Source organism: Anoplopoma fimbria, chromosome 14 (assembly GCF_027596085.1).
Source record: "Anoplopoma fimbria isolate UVic2021 breed Golden Eagle Sablefish chromosome 14, Afim_UVic_2022, whole genome shotgun sequence".
Lineage (NCBI taxonomy): Eukaryota > Metazoa > Chordata > Actinopteri > Perciformes > Anoplopomatidae > Anoplopoma > Anoplopoma fimbria.
Genome location: NC_072462.1, coordinates 22,061,992 through 22,080,614, shown reverse-complemented (window position 1 = coordinate 22,080,614; position 18,623 = coordinate 22,061,992). Strand labels below are relative to the sequence as shown.

General features: G+C 40.9%; 1 protein-coding gene across 1 annotated transcript in view; it reads right to left on the bottom strand.

Moving 5' to 3' along the window:
* Positions 1-3,250: 3,250 nt before the first annotated feature.
* The window catches only part of whrna (whirlin a), a 125,457-nt gene continuing 110,084 nt past the window's right edge, over positions 3,251-18,623 (bottom strand). Inside the window, exons 8-13 of the mRNA XM_054612898.1 lie at positions 17,884-18,102; positions 13,816-13,890; positions 11,837-12,410; positions 11,188-11,354; positions 9,396-9,518; positions 3,251-3,433 (exon numbers count right to left, since the gene is read on the bottom strand). Of these exons, the coding sequence (XP_054468873.1) occupies positions 3,251-3,433; positions 9,396-9,518; positions 11,188-11,354; positions 11,837-12,410; positions 13,816-13,890; positions 17,884-18,102 (1,341 nt within the window). The remainder of the gene's footprint in view (positions 3,434-9,395; positions 9,519-11,187; positions 11,355-11,836; positions 12,411-13,815; positions 13,891-17,883; positions 18,103-18,623) is intronic.

The window sequence follows — 18,623 nt, the reverse complement described above, 5'->3', positions numbered from 1 at the left end:
ATTTTTTAATGATATCTTGCCTTGTTTGTCGAAATTTATTTTGGAGTTAATCCAAAGGGTTTTAAAATGTTTTTTTATGTCTCAGAAGTTGGAAAATTCCCTCAACCCACAGAGGAAAATGTTATCCTTCCAGCTGTATAAAACACCTTTAAAGTGATCTAAATACAATCCAATTTATAGTTATAGTCTGCCGTTTCTTACTGGAAAGATTTTACAAATTCAAAATAAAAAAATTGGCCACAGTGTTTGACAAAGCACATGTACTTTCTTTTCCCTCATTTCCTCTTTCCTTGTGACCTCTCCTCTCTCTAAAGGGAGCTGTCATGTGTGATGTTTGAATGTTCAACTCAGAAAACAAAAGCGTTCATCAGTGCTGGTGCGATTCCTTCCAGATTAGATTGTTTAATGGAGACAACATCCATTGAGAGGACACACTCCAGCTCTCATCTGTCTGAATGTCTCTTGTGTCTTCTTATCTAGCTCAGTCTGTATCACACACACAAACACACACACAATGCATTCTGAATTTTAAGTTTGTTTGTGGTTGCTGTGAGTGTTATTTTTTTCCTATCACGTCCTGAATATGCACACAGTTAATATTTTCACCAAATGAAATTGGTGGATGCACTCAAACGCCTCAGTAATCTCAGAGACAAAATCTCTGTTGTATAAATGAAAGCTCCACATTTCCCCTCAGATATAGAGTGATGCTAGAGTTTAATATGGTGGCTATTTATCAGGCTGTTGATTTATTAATGGACAACGTAAAATACAAAAATGTTACATAAATCCTGCTACAGGACTATATTTACTGTTAAAGCTTTAGCTGGTGAAACGTTAGTATGATTTAATGTTCCAGTTTGTCCTTTTGTAGACACACATTGGATTTATCTCATTTTGATTAATTTCTTCACTTGTATCATGTCTTTAATGTACACTGTTTTTCAACTGAGAGGGAAAATTAAACATTATTTTATTCATTCATCAACAAAAATATATATATATATATATATATATATATATATATATACACACACACCTTGCCAATACCAAACAAAACTACATGTTTAACATATGTCAGAACTGTGTATATGTTCTTGTGGAGTTCTTCTCCCTTCTAGTGGAAATAATCAATCCATGCTGCTTAAAAAAAGTACTTTCTTTGGTTTTCTTACGTCTCCCTTGTAAAATGAACAATAGAACAAAACATGGTCTTTTGACGGATAAACAGACTGAAGAGTTGCGTCTAAGAAAGTAAGAAATACAAGATTCTTTAAAAAATATATATCTTGGGATCATAATTTGGCATTATACGGGTACAGGATGTTGGTATTGTGTATTCATTAAAGATTGACGTTTTAAAGATAAACAGCAGGGATATGGTGTAAAAATAAAGCATGCTGTTCTCTTCTCTTAGTTGTCACCAGAAAGATTCATGAGTGTTTGATAGCAATTTCTCACAGAGCTGCTCCGTTGGCATTCTTCAAAAAGACCAGATTACGATTCACTTCTTCATGTCTCATAAAGCACCGCCTTTGATGATATTTACATTTGTCAATATTTGCTGTCTCCTTGTTTTGAACATGTTTTTTTCTTTAGACAGACACACAACACTCGCATTAAACACATACAACACTCACATCCACGCAGAGAACAGCTGGATTAATCAGTCCAATTACTTCCTATTTCTACCTGCAGCCTAATGTGGCTCTCTGGAGTGCCACATGGAGGATGTTTGCCGTACATCCTCTCCACACTTGTACTCTTCCTGAGAGGAAGCAAATCATCACAGCAACAATCACGTCTACTCTGCTACTTTTGTCGCTCCCTCACTCTCTCTCTTCCTCTCGCTCCATTTCTCACTCCACCTGATTGCTTATCTCCTAATTGCTTTTCTCTAAGTGGATGAAATGTGTGCGTGCGTGCACACGTTCCATGTGTGAACATGTGACAAGGAGTGTTTCTCAAATCTTTGGCAGTGTCGTCCTCTAAATGTCTCATTACGCCCCTCTTGAGCGTAATTGCTGCACTGAGCATGGCTTCAGCAGGACCCCCCCCCAGGGTGAATATAATTAAAACTATGAAATTACAAAATAAAATCATCAATTGTTATTCAGACTAGCAGGAGCAAAGTTGAAAGGTCTGAAGGGGAAAAACGAGGGATTTGATCCCCTCTGAGAGAACCTCCACACTAAACAGGCCAAACATGAAGACATACAGCATCTTTGATCCAACTGAGCTTTCCAAAATTGCTCTGTAGAGTGAATGAATCTGAACACGACAACCTTGTGTTTTGGTATGTACTAGGAAGCTTGGCTACAGTGCGTGTTGTTTTCACAGCATTTTAAAATGCAGCTGGTTTAGTGTGGACGTAGTCTCAAATAATACAGATACACATGGAGAAGTGGAAAGGAAACAGAAAAAAGGATTTGCATTTGTGTGGTGCCCAAATGAAGATTTCCATCATAATAGTCTTTTCTGTTAAGACTGATTAAACAAATATTAGCATGAAATGTGTATTTCTGTTATCCTTTTCATGAGAGGGTGGTAATACACAGACAGGCCGGTAGCTTCACGGTAAAACGTGTCGATTCCCACATCACCAGGATGGCCTGAATTATCATCATCTTTAAAATATATCACTATGTAGTGATGATGCAACAGAGGTTAAGGGTTTTATAATTCATATAGGACTATCTTTATGTGTACACTATATATGCATCTGTATCTACATTTGTTCATTTATACATTTACAAATCCAAGCTTGTAAAGTCAAGCGTGGATAAGTCTCAGATGTGCAGTTGTCTCTCGTGGTAGAAGCAAAAGATAAATAAAACAAACTGACCATGGGACGTGGTAGTGCTACGAGAAGTTCCAGTCGGCCAGGAATGGTTGTAAATCCACAAGTTTTACGATGGAGCGAATAAAGAAAAATGTTTATGTCACTACTTTCCATTTTAGTGCATAAGGTCTCACAGTGGGGAGGTAACACGTTGAGGAGAATCCTGAACGAAGTCCACAGCGGAAGTAAAACTTGTTAATGTGAGTATTATGTATCCAGAATCAAGGGTGGGTTTCTAGAAGGGCTCAGAGATCAGTTGGTGATTCGTTTTTGTAAAGGAGTTGTGCCATTGAAAGCAACAGACGCTTCAATTTCTTCTTTCTTTCTTTCTTCTCCTCTCGTTTTGTCCTCGAACCCGTCTTCTCTTGGTGCCACCCTCGTCATCGTCCTCTCTCCTCCTCCAGTCAGCTATAGCGCCACATTGAAGTCGGTCACCAGGAAGTCCACGTGGTCCCTCTCTTTGGTCTTGAAGGCCTCGGCGATGAGGCGTGCGGCGTCCCTGTGCTCGCGGCCCCTCATGGAAACCCCGTTTACCTCCAGGATCACCTGACCCACCTTCAGCTGGCCGCAGTTATGAGCCGAACCCCCTCTCTAAGAGACAGAGAAACAGAGACAATGTGATTTTTTTGAGAACTAAACTCCACATTTTGAGTATGATAAAAACACACAATTAATGGGCCTCGAGTCAAAACCACCCGTATTGACAGTTTTGTTAATTAGCAGCACTTACAAGGGACTCAAGAGAACTGGTTGGGTTCATCAATTTTCTCAAATAGAGAAACCTCACTTAGACAAAAAAAAAGAAAATCACTGTTATTGTACAATTAATGTCAAGATACACTGCCTTTCTCCGAAGTGTGCAAAGAATCAGAATGCCTTAATCTGAATAAATTTGGGTACATTTGGAGTTTATGGATGCTCTAACACTTGTACTTTGGTTCATTTGGCCACAAAAAAATGATACATCACTGCCTCTTAGCAGTGATGTATCAGTGTTCACACTGACTTATTACAAACAACCAAGAGCTGTAAACATGGAGTCCTATAGACTGAAGGGTTATTCACTGATTGACAGTTTTGTCTATATGTCAGCATCCCATGGATCACGGGCAATGGCTGAGAGCAAGTCATGCTGTACCTCTGTGCCTTGTGTGTTTATTTATCTTGTCTGATTTCACAAAGAACTTGCAAATAAATAATTGATTATGAGTCGAGACTGTAACTGGACCTCCTTCATACTGACGAACTGACAGCATGTTTCCCTCTTTTCACTCACTTCTATTGTGAGCTGCCAAAATACACAAAGCAGGATTGTGTGTATGGATAAGGGCATCTGGGGTCATGATCGGCCAAAGGATTTAATAGATAGCTTATGAATTCATGATAAAATCACAGATTTGCTTTCAGTCAGTTTTACTTTAACACTACAAACAGACTGCACTGGCGACCGAGACCATTCTTTTCAGACGGCCTCGATCTGGTTGTTAGGTCTGCACCAGAGTTCCATTTAATGGAACCAAACTGGTTAGGTGTGAAAGCAAACGAAATTTGTTACGTTTTCATTGGCTGACTTTTGACAGCTGGCTCAGCAGTGTGAAGTTTTTTCTCTAAGGTGAATGAAAGCTGCAGTCTTGCATAGCAAGATGGAGGTGTTGTTTATCCTAATGATCACATCTCACACATGTGGATCTACTCATGAACAGGTGGCATTAAAAGCTGATATGAGCAATTTGCTATATCTTACTTGGAAGCCTTATACAATCAAGGCTCCCAGAGTAGTTTACAGGTTTAGGATAAGAAACCGAAAATGTTCTTCTCTGAGGCCCTATAAATCTACTGTAACAATTATCAATTCATCACCAAATATACAAAATACAAATTAAGACCCAGAATGCCTTTCCCATCTAATGCATGAAGACAACACAAGCATCTCCTTTCTCAACCTGTACAACACCAGGAAAATATAGTATATAGACACAACATCATATGTGAAAATATGAAAAAAGGCAATACATGTAATGTAAATGAGCAGGGACATATGTCATTTCTGGTTGCTGTCTTTTTTGGCTGAATAAAAATGGTCACAGATAAGCAAACAGTCAAAAATCCACTTTACTTTGCAGCAGACCGGATATTTTTCATACCAGCAGGAATCTTTGATGGGTCAGGAAATTTCATCAAAAAAGTGGCGAGGGTTCTTTGTGCATCTGTCAGTGATGGACTGTAAACACCATGGCTAAAATCCCAAAGGCAAAAATGATCATTACATCAAAATAACTAACTGCGGCCCAGGTCCAAGGCTATCCAAGAAGTCATCTTGTTTCTGTAGCATAGAGGCCCTGCAAAGAGTACCAGAGGCGGATATCCTTACTTTTGCTCTATTACACCCAAGTAAACTAGGTCTGCTCCTCAGAGCACACAGTGAAGGCTCAGCACTGAATGTTTGCAGCCCCATGCCTTTAGAAAGAAGTGAAATGCTTACTCCCGACCACCAACATTCCCCTCTTGCAGTTCTCATCGTCACATATTTCATATGTGGTTAGAAAAAATGCTGTCTGTTATCAACACCCTGAGACATGCAGAGGAAAGAGGTCTCATTTTTCTTTCTGAGTCTCAGCTTCGTGGCAGTGTAATCAGAAGACTCCTGAAGGCCTCCTTCTGCCAATTTTATGTTTCTCCGAAACAAACCTTCATAAAGAGTCATATTTGTCAAGACAGCTCAAACCATTTTTTTGTCTAAAGTACTTTCATTATACATTCAATTTGGACATCTCTGCTGTGGATGAATCACATTCGATACCAGCATTAAGTGGCAATGCAAGAAATAGTGTTTTCTTTATGTTGAGAGACATCATGTCACGGCCTCCGCATGCCTTTTGCTACAGTGTCATTTCAGCATTGGCAAGGATCTGAATGAGCTTACTCAGGTATTGTGAACAAAACAACATTATGTAACGACCGTAACAACGTAACTAGCGTGAATAAATCACATTTGCCCCTAGTCGACTTACGCTACGTAAAAAGTGTCAATGTTTACTTTTGGTTTCACACTGGACATGAACATCACCTGGTTGAAGGGCCGGTGTTTGTTTGGCCCCTCCCTTTAAAGTATTTAGGTTATTATACCGCGTAACTTATATAACACTTGCTTGCGAAACTATGTCACTTGCTCTGCACATTGCTCATAGTACTACGTCACTAACTACACTCTGACCTTATTCAAAAACATTGACATTCAATGTTTCTGTGGTTTGTAGAAATTTTTACAATGCCAACATTTTATTTTTAACTGGGGGTGAAATGATGATTTAAACTTAAATTAAAAGTGAAATAGAAAAATTACTTTAAAAAAATCACTGGTTCCACATTCTTGGAACCACAGACTCGTGTTTTCCTTTGTGTCAATTCCATGTTCTCCTCCTCTTGATTCTGACAGCTGGCCTCATTACATGCGACTTTGATGGCTGAAAACACCGGCAGTGTCTTCCACATCAGGACTGCATCATCACCTCTCTCTTATTTACTGAGCCTAGAACAATTACTAAGCTAGCGGAGCGCTCGGCCGTCATGATCGGAAAACAGCAGCGATAACAAGCTGTTGCTTCAGGAGGGGTGATGGAGGCTGATAAGGACCTGGCCAGCAGCAGCTTACTCATCTGCACTTCATCCTCAGCAGCCATGATTGGGGTGACTTGAGGCAAGAGCCACTTGTGCCCAGAGAGATAGGAAGCCAGAGATTTGCTGTGTCACGACTCCACTGAGCTAACTTCCAATACAGCATAGAAATGATATAGCAAAGGCCACTGGCTTTGATGTGATGTGTCCCCCGGACAGAACCGAAGCCCATCAGAAAGCCAGAAACAAAATGATTGTTTTTCTTATCAAAGCAAATTTATCATTCTGATGCTTGGTCCTGACAGGAGGAAGCACTGAGGTTGTGTGTGCCTTGCTCAAGGGTCTAATAACATCGAATTAGTTTTCCCCACCTGACAGAGCAAAGTTTTTACAGCTCTCTTCTCCATCTCCAAAACTGAACATTCCAGAAAGTCTTCCTCCACTTCTTTAACAAGTGGCCTTGAGGCTACCATATTATTGATGTCTCTAAGTAACAGTGAAGCCATACAGCGTTATTGTTCGGGGAAGCAGCAGTGGTGTCATGTAGCTTGTAGCTTCGTCTTGCTTGTGATCGATAGGGTTTGCACCTAAGCAAACCAATGTTTGGATGAAATCTATGCAATTCCAAAAGTGTGGAGCTTTTATCAGACACCCAGGAATCATTTTAACCAAATTCAAATTTCAATTTACTTGCTTGAATGGTTTAAATGCACTTTAACTCTGTTAAAATGAGCTCATCTTATTAATTTGAACCTTTTTTTGGGCAGCTTCACTGGACCTCCTCATGCCACAGTGAGTAAAGCCCAGATTCTCTCTGCTATTATCCATTGCACTCAGCTGCCTTTTTATTGTTATTAGTCTCTCACTCTAGTTACTGTGAGATTTATGAGGCATTGGCAATGGGTCAAACCATTTCAGTGGCTTCATATCCCAAGCGTAACCATAAGAGCATTTTTTGCTCTGTGTGATTATGTCAGAGACAATACCTGGCCAAATTTGCTCTTCTATTCAAATAGTTTCATAGTTTAGTTATTTTTTGTGATAGACAGGATGTGTTAATTCAAAAATGGGCACACATTTTGAGATGGTTATCTCTTTAATTTTGTACTCTCCTGAAAAGTTGAGCTTCAAGAGAACACTGCAACTAATTTCAATTTGATATGTCTTTGCCCATGTCACATGGAAGAATAAATTCCACTCGAGCGAAACAGCCGCTATTATACCACAAGCGAGATTTTATAAAACTGTATCTATACGTTTGTGATTTTCCTCTTTTGCTAAAGAGCTGGTGCTTTGTTATCTCTGGATAAATGGAGCTAAGGAACATACAATAATCCAGCAAAGATGCAGCTCTGATATAAAATCCGGAAAGCTGTGCTTCTTGCATCAAGAGACAAAAACAGATACATCAGATAAAAAAGAGAACCCAAAATCCCATTGTCCTGCATGTGTCTGAGGATTTGTACCTTGACAACTGATAGGAACAACTGCAATTTGGGAATGAAAACACATCTCTTTCTTGGCCCCAATGCAACCCTTCCCACCACCAACAACACCAGACCTCCAATTCCTCATCTGTACAAATCCTCCGTGTTCCTCCTCTCCTTATTAATATCGCTCAGACTTCTTTTGCATCCTTTACTCACACTTGCAATGCACTCTTTGATTTTCAATGTGCTGATTTCCAATCCTTTTATCCTCCCCTCGCAATCAGCAGCCCGGTTTATATTTCAACCACCACCTCTGTGGAGTGGGAGGCTGACAGACAGCTTTGAACACGGTGTGGACTGCAGTCTGTAGCTGCTCTGATCTTTAAATTGTAACTCCCCGGTTCCTCTGTGGTTAGGAAATGATTAGCGCTACAGATGCTGAGCTAATACAGGGCTTTGTTGACTTGCAAATTACCATGGCAGACAGAGAAATGCACATCCAGTCACAGTAATAGCTTTCCTCAGAGTTCACAAACCTGTCAATATTTGGGTTTCACACATAGCCAGGAGTACTGAATTTCCAGTATTTTTCAAGAGTAATAATGGAAAACTTCTTGCTTGAACATATGCAACTCTATTCAGCCACATCATTATCTAAATATGAACATATCTGTATTGAGCCTTATCATTATCTTTTACATAAAAGTTGCTGTATAATCTCCCATAGGTGTTGCTGCCGATTCTGCTTTCTGCCTTCAAACCTAAACATCAATATAATACCAACTACCTCCTCAGTCTCCAGGCAGTCCTGCCTTTTCATGAAGACCATTTTTGTAACAACCCTCTTTGTGTGAGTAACAAGGAGGACAAAATTAGCAGAAATCTCAGTGTGAGTTCAGCTGCAGTGTGAAACCATATAAAGCCTTAAAGGATATCCAATCCCACCTGGAAGGTGGGCGTGTGGTACAATTGCGTGGGGAAAAAAATCAAAGAAGACATCCAGGATATAATAAACACAGCCAACAATACGAGGAGAATATTCACCAACATGGAGCCGATTGTATGCTAATAAGGATAGGGGGGTTAAAGGTGCAATGTGTAAGATCTGGCCAAAATTTTAAAATAAAACATTCAAAAAATGAACTAACATTGCCCACAGAATGTGAGGAGGTTACAGTGTTGGTGTTATGTCAAAGACTGCTATGCATTTCAGAGATATCTACTGAAATGAGCATGATTACCAGCTTGCCCTTTTTGTTTATTGGATTAAATCCAAAGTGAAAGAAAACCACTCCTTTTGCGTATTTTTGCCCTGCTGCTAGTTGGTAGCTTTTAAAAAACAAACTGATGACTGTGAATTGAGATTGTATGGCCGTAGTATTAGAGGTGAAACGCTCCCCCCTATTCTTTGGAGCATGTTGGCAGATCTTACGCAGTGCTTCTTTAAGTAGAGGTGACCCTTGTGCGGGTATTATTTTAAACATCATTTTCTTTTCTTCCTGACTCACCTGTATTGTGACAATTCGTGGCAGCGGCTGGCGGGTGTTGGCACCACCTTCAATGGCAATACCCAGAGTGCTGGCACTCTTTGCCACCCTCACTAGTGTAGAGGTGGGCTCCAACAACCCCGGCTAAAGAGAAAGAGGTAAGAGAAAGAGAGGAGCACAAGTTTTCAAATCAGAAGAACATTACTTACACAACCTCTCTATGTCTGGATCACCTTTGTGCATGCACACCGTGTTTATACAAGTAAGTTTTTTCCTTTTCTCTGAGCACATATGCTCAAGAGGCTTTCTCAAAGGATTTACACATTCATAAAGGCCATGACTCTATTAATATGTACATATTCAATCCTGGTGATATCCTACCATATAACTTCAGCATTCTGGCTGGGAACCTCCATAGTTGAATATCAACAATTTTGCACCAGTTAACGTGTTGTGTGATTTGACTGACATAGGGATAATAAATCTAAAACAAGGCTTAAACAAATGTATTCTTTAGGTATATTTGGGAAAAGTTATCAGGAGCACATCATTTTTGTCTCTTCAGCAGACTCAGGAGCAGACAGAAGGTAAATGCTTTGCTGCTTCACAATAAAATGAAACTTTCAATGATACAGTCGATTCCGCCGTCACATTTTCCGCCCCTAATAATTCTAAAACGGACACTGAATCTAACAGCCCTCTCTTCAATAACAATTATGCTACTCCTATCCTTATTTGTTATTCTTTCCATCAATCAATAAGAACCAGGGAGCACTTTGAGAGTCTCATAACACTACACTGCTTTGAGTGAGTGAGCAATGAAATAAATGATGCAGCATGTGACTGTATGAATGACATGATTGAATGAAATAAACAAATGAGTGAAACAAAGGAAACAGTCTGTGTGAGCAAAAACAGAGGGAGGAGAGAGGAGATCAAGGTTAGGTTTGACAACATATTCTGGAGAAGGATTAGCAATAAAGCACAATCATTTAGCCAAGTTTTTTCTTCTTCAGATATAAACACAGATGATGCACACACATTTGTACTTTAATACTTGTGAGGACCCAAAGAGACATAACAATGGACTCTCTACCCTTAATTAAAAACTAATTCTAACCATAACTTTAAAACAGATGAGCCCATTAACCCTAAAGCAGCCCTTTGATTAAGTGAGGACACGTCAAAATGTCCTCACATTTCAAATACGTCTACTCTCTCAAAAATATATTTTATTAACCAAAATGTTAATGTTAATGCATGCATCCTCATTTCCTTGTAAAATAACCTGATGAAGGTCTCCGTACCGAAACGTTCTTACTAAAAGATATTTATACGCAAGTGAAGAAGACTGTGTGCAGGAGTTTTTTGTTCTATATTGTCTACCTAAGGTATTCTTCTACGCACGTGTCATCCTACTGGAGTGCAAAAGTTTTGCTCTTTTTATTAACCAAAATGTCCACACAAATATCCGTACTCAATTTCCAAAAAACAACATCTTTGATTTCCCAAATTGTCCTCAAGTTCTAAAATGATGCTCACCTTCCTAAAATGATGTTCCTACTTACCAAAAATGTCCCCACTTCCATAAAATGTCCTACTTTCTTAAACGTCAATGTCCTCACTTTTCAAATGTGTTTTCCAGAAATGTCCTCACCTTCATATCTCCCTCAAATTGGTACTCACAAATACAGAAATACAAATGCACACACATTCCTAAATGATTTGAATACGTCTCTGATTCCAAAGTTTAACAATTAATTCACTCATCCATCCATGTTTGTCTGTCAGCTGTTCAGAATGACCCCCTCACCGGTTTGGAGGGGTTTCCCCCCCCACCCCCCTGGGTGTCTCGGGGGTGGCGTGTGCGTGCGGAATGGGGGCTGCTGTCTTTGCTGATGTGTCCTGACTCAGCTATGTCCACCCCGCTGTCCTCACTGAGGGTCTGGCCGCTGTCTGACAGCTGAGACAGGGCGCCACCTGAGTGTAAACAGGCAGATGTGACATGATGATGTTTGACCTTTATATCTTCTTTTATTAAAGCAATCCAACATTCTCAATTTTATTTTACTTGATTTCCGCCTCAACTTTAAGAGAAAAACAACCTATATTTTTAGATATGTCCTGAAAAAGATTTTAAGATTTAATACAAGATTAAAAGCTTATTAAGATTAGTGATGGTTTGCATGCAGTGGAAATCATACAGTGTTCTGGGTAATTGCTCCTTTCAGCACATTAAGCCCAAGTAAATAAATATTTGGAGAAATTTTGTGTATTTATACACATATTTCTGCATTTCATTGCAGACAATGGAAATTGAAATAATTAAATATATTTAATACATCTATCTATGATTATTAATTTGAATTAGTTGCAGTCATACATGTGCATGTTGTTAATTTTAGGACACAAATGAAAAAAAATCTGCCCCTTCACACATTTTACTTCCGGTGCTCCCTCACCTCGGGCTTGGGGCAGCGGCCGCACCTCGTTGAAGTCGGGCTCTGCGTTGTGCCTGTGAACCTCCACTGTTACAAACTGCTGTTTAGAGCCGGGAGAGGAGGGGGAGGCTTTGGACATGGACACTGTTTTAAGGGGAAGAGTAGGGGGAGGGGGAGGAGCAGGGAGTGGAGGTGGAGGTGGAGGTGAAGGGGACCGGGCTGCAGGTTTTGTGCCTCTGTTGGGGGACTGGACCCTGGGGAAAGGGCCGATGTTGTGCTGTGAGACCATGGACAACTGAGCAGCTGTTATCTGTTCTCTCTTTGAAGGTACCGAGGGATCTCTCTTTCTGACCACCGCGTAGTCCCGAGACGGGTCCCGGGGATGTTCTCGTTTGTGGTGCGAGGCAGGGACGTGTCCTGGCTCTTTGCTGTGGTTGTGAGAGGCCGGGGCTGTGAAGTACAGGCCTGAGTGGGAGGATTCGGACGAGGGGCATTTGTTGAGCTGATCTCGTCTAGTTGGGCGCCTCTGCACCCCTGGTGGGGGCGGAGGCTTGAAGGAGGGGGGGGATTCAGCTGTGGTGGACTGTACGTCGTCCTGAAGTGAGAGGATATATTCATCATTGGAACAATTATATATTTAATGCAATATATATGATTCTGACTCTTGTTTGCATAATTGAAATACCAGACAGCGCAATCTTATTTCATCTATTAACACTGTTATCTATTAACTGTCAGAAGTCCTAAATAACTTTCAAACCTCACAAGATTTGTGGCAAAAATTAGTTTTGTGTGTGTATCAATTTCCAGACATTGCTTTGTATGAGGACATCAAGGTATTACTTATTCTTCATTTTAGTTGTATGTAGATAAAGATCTCATGGGTCAATTCAGAGCTTTTCTGACTTGCTGTACCTTAGGTTGGATCTACAATGATTTGGGTTCTATTTATCCAGGTCTTGAGTTATCGATCTTCTGTCTGACTTCTGCTACCTCCCCAGTGACAACAATGATTGATACATGGTAGTTGCAGCATTGAAAACAATTACCTTTTTAAAAATTCCAAGCTAGATTTTCAACAACAACAGGGACACTTATTTTGCAAAGACAAGTTGATTTAAGAATATAGGAAAATGCCAATAGAAGTGGGCAAAGCAAACCTTTAAGAATTGGCTAAAAATGTAAAGATTTGACATGCAAAGGAGAATAAATAATTTATAGTTGTATTACCTACTTTGAACCCTGTGTACCTGAACACAACTTAGACACCTGTTAAACCACGCCATTGGTTTTAGTGACAATAACAGCCGTCTTGGGGAAGTTTAGTGAATGCAAACCAGATCGGACACGTCGCTGCTCGCTGTGTGATTCCGCTGGGATCCTGTGTTTCTACGTTAGGGTGCTCCAACACAGACTGAACAGTGGGATGAACACTGAGGCATGAGTGGCTCACCAGTGTATGAAAAAACACATCAAATGAGCGTAAAAGAAAGTGTACAAAAGAAAAGTAAGGCATGATTTGAGTGGCAAGTAGCCTTGGATGACTGCAGACTAAAAGCTTCCCCCCTTGACCTCCCTCTTATCTCCTGCTCTTGATATCTCTTGTTGCTTTGGAAACTGCAAACTTTTTTTTCTACCCTAACATGCATCCTGAAGCTCCTCCTTATTGCAGAGATGGGGAGGTAGACGGAAAATTGGACATGCCAGGTGATTTATTTCTTCTCTTTCCACCCAACAAAGAAAAGATGAAGGCCAGACGGACACTTCCTCTCACAAAGCTGTACTTGTTTTTTGTTTCTCTTCTTCTCATTTGGTGGTACCACTCCAATACAAAGCCTGCAGGTCAACAACGTGACGTCTCAGGTTCCCCCGTCCGCCACTACTCTTCTCCCCTTTCTTTCTTTTTTCCCCCATTTTCTTCCCACCCCATCACTTCTCCCCTGTGTCACATCCATCTTTATCAGGTTGAAGCAGGGGCACTGCCTGCCTGCCGTGCTCACCAGAGAGATGTCGGTCAGCAGCGGGTTCAGACTCTCCGGAGGACCCTCCTCATTACTCTCCACCACGCTGTTGTTCTGAGAGAGACAGGAAAGAAATGGAAGAAGTGAGATGCGAGGTGCAGAGGCGGAAGAAAAATAGAAAGAGGAGAGGGTGATGAAAGGGTGAAAAGACAGAACAAAGCAGAGAGGGAGGGGGGCGATCAAAGTGAGAGAGAGAGCGAGAGAGAGAGAGAGCGAGAGAGAGAGAGAAAGCTTGTGAGCAGATGTTAAACACAGATGTGTGTTTGTCCGAAAAACAAATGCCAAATGAGATTCCGTGAATGTTCCACATCTTCCAGCAAAAGAAAAGACGTCAATATCTTTTTTGCATTCGTCAGTCCTATAGTTTATAAGGAAGGCAAGCAAATAAGACATGAGCACACACACACACACACACACACACACACACACACACACACACACACACACACACACACACACACACACACACACACACACACACACACACACACACACACACACACACACACACACACAATTTGGCAGCTCAATCCCACCAGCGTGGCGGAGTAGAGGAGGCAATTTGCAGCAGATCTGTGAGTGATTTCAGAGCAGAGGAGCTGAGTTCAGAAAAATGTTGCCCTTCATTTAACTCTGCCACTAAACCAAAACAAAAGCACCATCAATTCAGCTTAATTACCCCTCGTTGCCGCACGGTGTGCACTTACAGACAATTTATTCATCAAAAGAGTCGATCGGCTTTTCTACATGAGGAGAAGCCGACCTGCACCGTAAGCAGTCAGAGCACGCCGTGTTTGTGTGTATGTAGGATCGTGTCCATCCAGAGTTACATTCCAGTGTGTGCGTGTTTGTTTGTGTGTGTGAGCGTGTCTGTGTGTCACAGTCTACCCAGCAATCATATCAGGCAATACTGCGGAACACAAACTACATCCAATGCCAATGTTCAATGCAGGAAGTATTGGGTTGTTGTATGTTGGGGTAAATAACAACATTTGCAGGTGGTGTATATTGTGTTTGACGGCTAGGATCAGAAGAAAAACTACTTTTGGGGACAAAAATCTGCACTGTGTAGTTTGTTATTGTGCAAAACTAACAGTTTGGCGTCTGTGACACTTTAACCAAAAAGACAAGGACGTCAGAATTGTTGCCACTTCTATGGCATTGTTTGACCCTGTCTAACATGCTACGAAACACTTTGGATGCAACGGTTTTTGACATTCCTTATCCTGGAGGTCTGTCCTTGATGTCCCTGTTGACAGAACGCAAGCTATATTTAGTTCTATGTGTATGTCATAGATTGTATATAATAAACGGACATGTGACTGTTACTGTTTGTGGACTACGGTTTTAAAGCCTTGAGTTTGGCATTTTGGAGGCCGCAATCTTGTTTTTTTTGGAACTAGAAGTGACATGACCTGAACGCTGAGACACTTTTAGGCAACTAAAATGTTACAATTAACTTTTATGAATTGAAAACACACTGTGAAAGGGTTAAAGTTGTGAGACAAAAACAAGGACAACAACTCCTGGGCCGGGGTATGCCCACGCCCTAAAGCAAAGCCTGCTTAGTGGTCTATTTTACTCCAATTTGGAGCATCATTTACAAAATGAACATCATGCTGTATTGAAGACGATTTGTTACTTGCAATTGGGACCATAAACTCATGTTTACAATGTTTACTGAGGTAATAAATCAAGTGAGAAGTAAGGTCATTTTCTCATAGACAATCAGACTATTTTTTATAACCAGAGAATTTAAAACACAAGTTTAAGGCTCTTCCACCTTGGCTTCACTTTTCAGAATCGGAGGTTGCCGCCTGCTCTCAGCAGGAATTTAAGGCGACATGATCACTTAACTGACATAGTGGCCATCTTTAAAGACAAATGATGTGTAATCTAGACTGAAGAGCTAGGCTGAACTTCCAGCTCTGATTTATTTTATATGAGAAGAAGCAAATGACTCAAGCATTATGATATTAGATGGAAAAGAAAACACTGTCACTGAATCCTAACAGCAACATTGTGTTTGTCCAGCAAGCTGACAATGTTCTCTAGTCAGTGTGTGTGTGTGTGTGTGTGTGTGTGTGTGTGTGTGTGTGTGTGTGTGTGTGTGTGTGTGTGTGTGTGTGTGTGTGTGTGTGTGTGTGTGTGTGTGTGTGTGTGTGTGTGGTGGGGGGTATATGTCATTGGTATGCAGTTGACTGTATACCTGGCTTTGAGTGTGGTTCAAAAATCCAGTATTTTTATCCTCCCAAACCCACCCAGCTGTCTAATCTGCTTCACGCAGCAGTGGTAGCAGTCACCCATCGGTCCAAAACAGCACAAACAAACACACACAGATACATGGGTAGAATAAAGACCAAAACACACACACACACACACACTCTCTCAAACATGTAAATGTCGCTTCTCGGAGGGGAAGGAAAAGGAAACCCATCTGATGCATCTGAAGAGGAGAGACTGGTTGGTGGAAAAATCTGCAAACAGTCAACAGCTTTTCTCTGCTGTCAGCTTAGACACTGTGTGTGTGTTTGTATATATGTGTGTGTTTGTTCATCTCTGCAATACATTGTCTTTCTCCATAACCAAACACTTGTATGCTGAGACATTTACTACACACTATCCATTTGCTTTTGAATTGCTGCCACATGTGTAAACTGAACTGAATGAAAAGTTGTCAAGTAAACTCCTGATGTGATGGGAAACATAAACAGAAGAGATGAGGAGGGGTGGTCCTTGTCGTCTTGATTTTAAATAAATCCTGATCAAGTGAAAATGTAAGAGCCTATGTTTAATTATTGTAATGTAATGTATCTATCCACCTGTTTTATGCACATGAAAATAGACTGGAAACACCAGAAATTTGAAAAATGAACTATATCTGACACTTCTTAACAGGACTGCCGACATTGGGAGAACTCCCAGGCTCTAGGTCTAGGGTCACATAGTTTGATATTTTTCATCTTTAAAATTGTCCTTGATGTGTTGGTCGGAAAAATTGTTACTCTCCCTTTCTATAATGCAAAAAAGTTTGGTCTGTCGTGCGACTGTAAGATGAGAACTTTAAAAAAAGTTCTTATGAGATCCTCTCCTTGGCAAGAGCGAGAAACCTGGCTGGCCTGCTTCTCAATATACTCAATATATATTTTCTCTTTGCTGCAGTATTCTCAGCCACACAAACACAACCAGATACTTCTTTAACAGTCACAACACACTATACGGACTGCTATTCATCAGGACTGTGGAGACACTTTTTCTAAAAGCACTACCGTTATTGTCCAAATCAATGTAAAAGAAGGGAAAAACAAGAAAGAAGAAAAACACTGCAAACAAATTCACTGCAAAACCACAAACCAAGGTGAGTGTATGTATGTGTGTCTGGTACACATAGGAACTCTACAGCCCCTAGTTTAATGTGTTGACTGTTCTGTATGTGTGGGTTTGTGTCTGAAAGCATTCATCACTCTCAGCAGCGACTCCTACCTCCATCATATCTATCAGCCAGAGCAGCCGTTCCTACAGAGGGGGAGAGGTTTTTTGGGGGGGTGAGGTGGGTGTGAGGGGGTTGTTGAGGTGGAAGAAAAACACAACTTATTGAATGTGAGTCGAAAGACTTTTCAGTCTCAACAGGAAGGCATTGAATCGTGTCATTGTTCAGCCCGACAAAGTCCACGACAGAGCAGGATCTTTTCTACAGCAGAGTCTGTTATAATTCATGGAAATATATTGCACTATTTCTCTTCCTATGTCTCTTTCTCTCACACACACACACACACACATTTGAACAACCCAGACAGGAAGGAAGACCAGAAAAAAAAAGCAACACTCAGGTCCATCCATCAAAATTGTTTGTACCAGACTGAACTGTTGCTGCGCTACAAACACGCCAGAAAAACAGCAGCACATGGAATATTAATTTGAAGCAGAGAGCTGAAGAGAGCGACAATTTTTCTCCCCAAAATATCCACACATGGACACATTTTATGTTTCAACGCACCCACTTATTATATCATTAGGAGCTAGATCGTTATGATAATCCCAGCCTACCCGCGCAGAGCTGAGGGTGGTGTTGGTCATGAAGCTGGCTGAAGACGAGGTCAGGGTGTCTGGGTATGACACCATGGACATGGAGTCTGGATGCGCCGTGGCTCCAGCTGTCCCCTGTCGCGCTTTTAGGGCCTGAATTTCCCGTCTCAGCACCAGCCCGTCAAAGTGCTCCAGGTCCTGTGGGGTGACCAGGCCTCGCACCTCTGACAGCAGAGAGAACTGAGGGGGGGAGGGTACAAGACAGGAGGCAAAGGTATGATGTTAAATTACTTTGGGTGAGTGGCAAGATAAACCTTAAGGACTGAATCATGGTTTCTCCAACAGTTCTGTTGCACCAATACTGTGACATTTATTTTAAACCAAGCAGGTCTTTAAGCCTTTGTTTAACTGTTTAATCCTCTCAGAACCCAGATTTCGTTCAGCTCTGATCAAGATTGAGCTTGAACTTCAAGAATATCTGCATTTGTGAGATGAAAGCATTCCCCTGTAGTTTATGATATTCCTGAATTATTTCATCCTCTCAAAACAAAACAGAATCGACCAGTTCGACCAAAAGAGCACTTTTTAAAGAAGATACATTTATACCAGACCAGTAAATGCTCAGTATCAAACATGCTGAGCACAACAGTTAAAACTCTTTCAAAACAAAGGGGACTGCTTGAAGGATAAGAGGTGATTTTTGCATTTTTGTCATAAAATCTGGAGCTCCTTCACTCTGGCCCAAACTTTATTCTACGGTG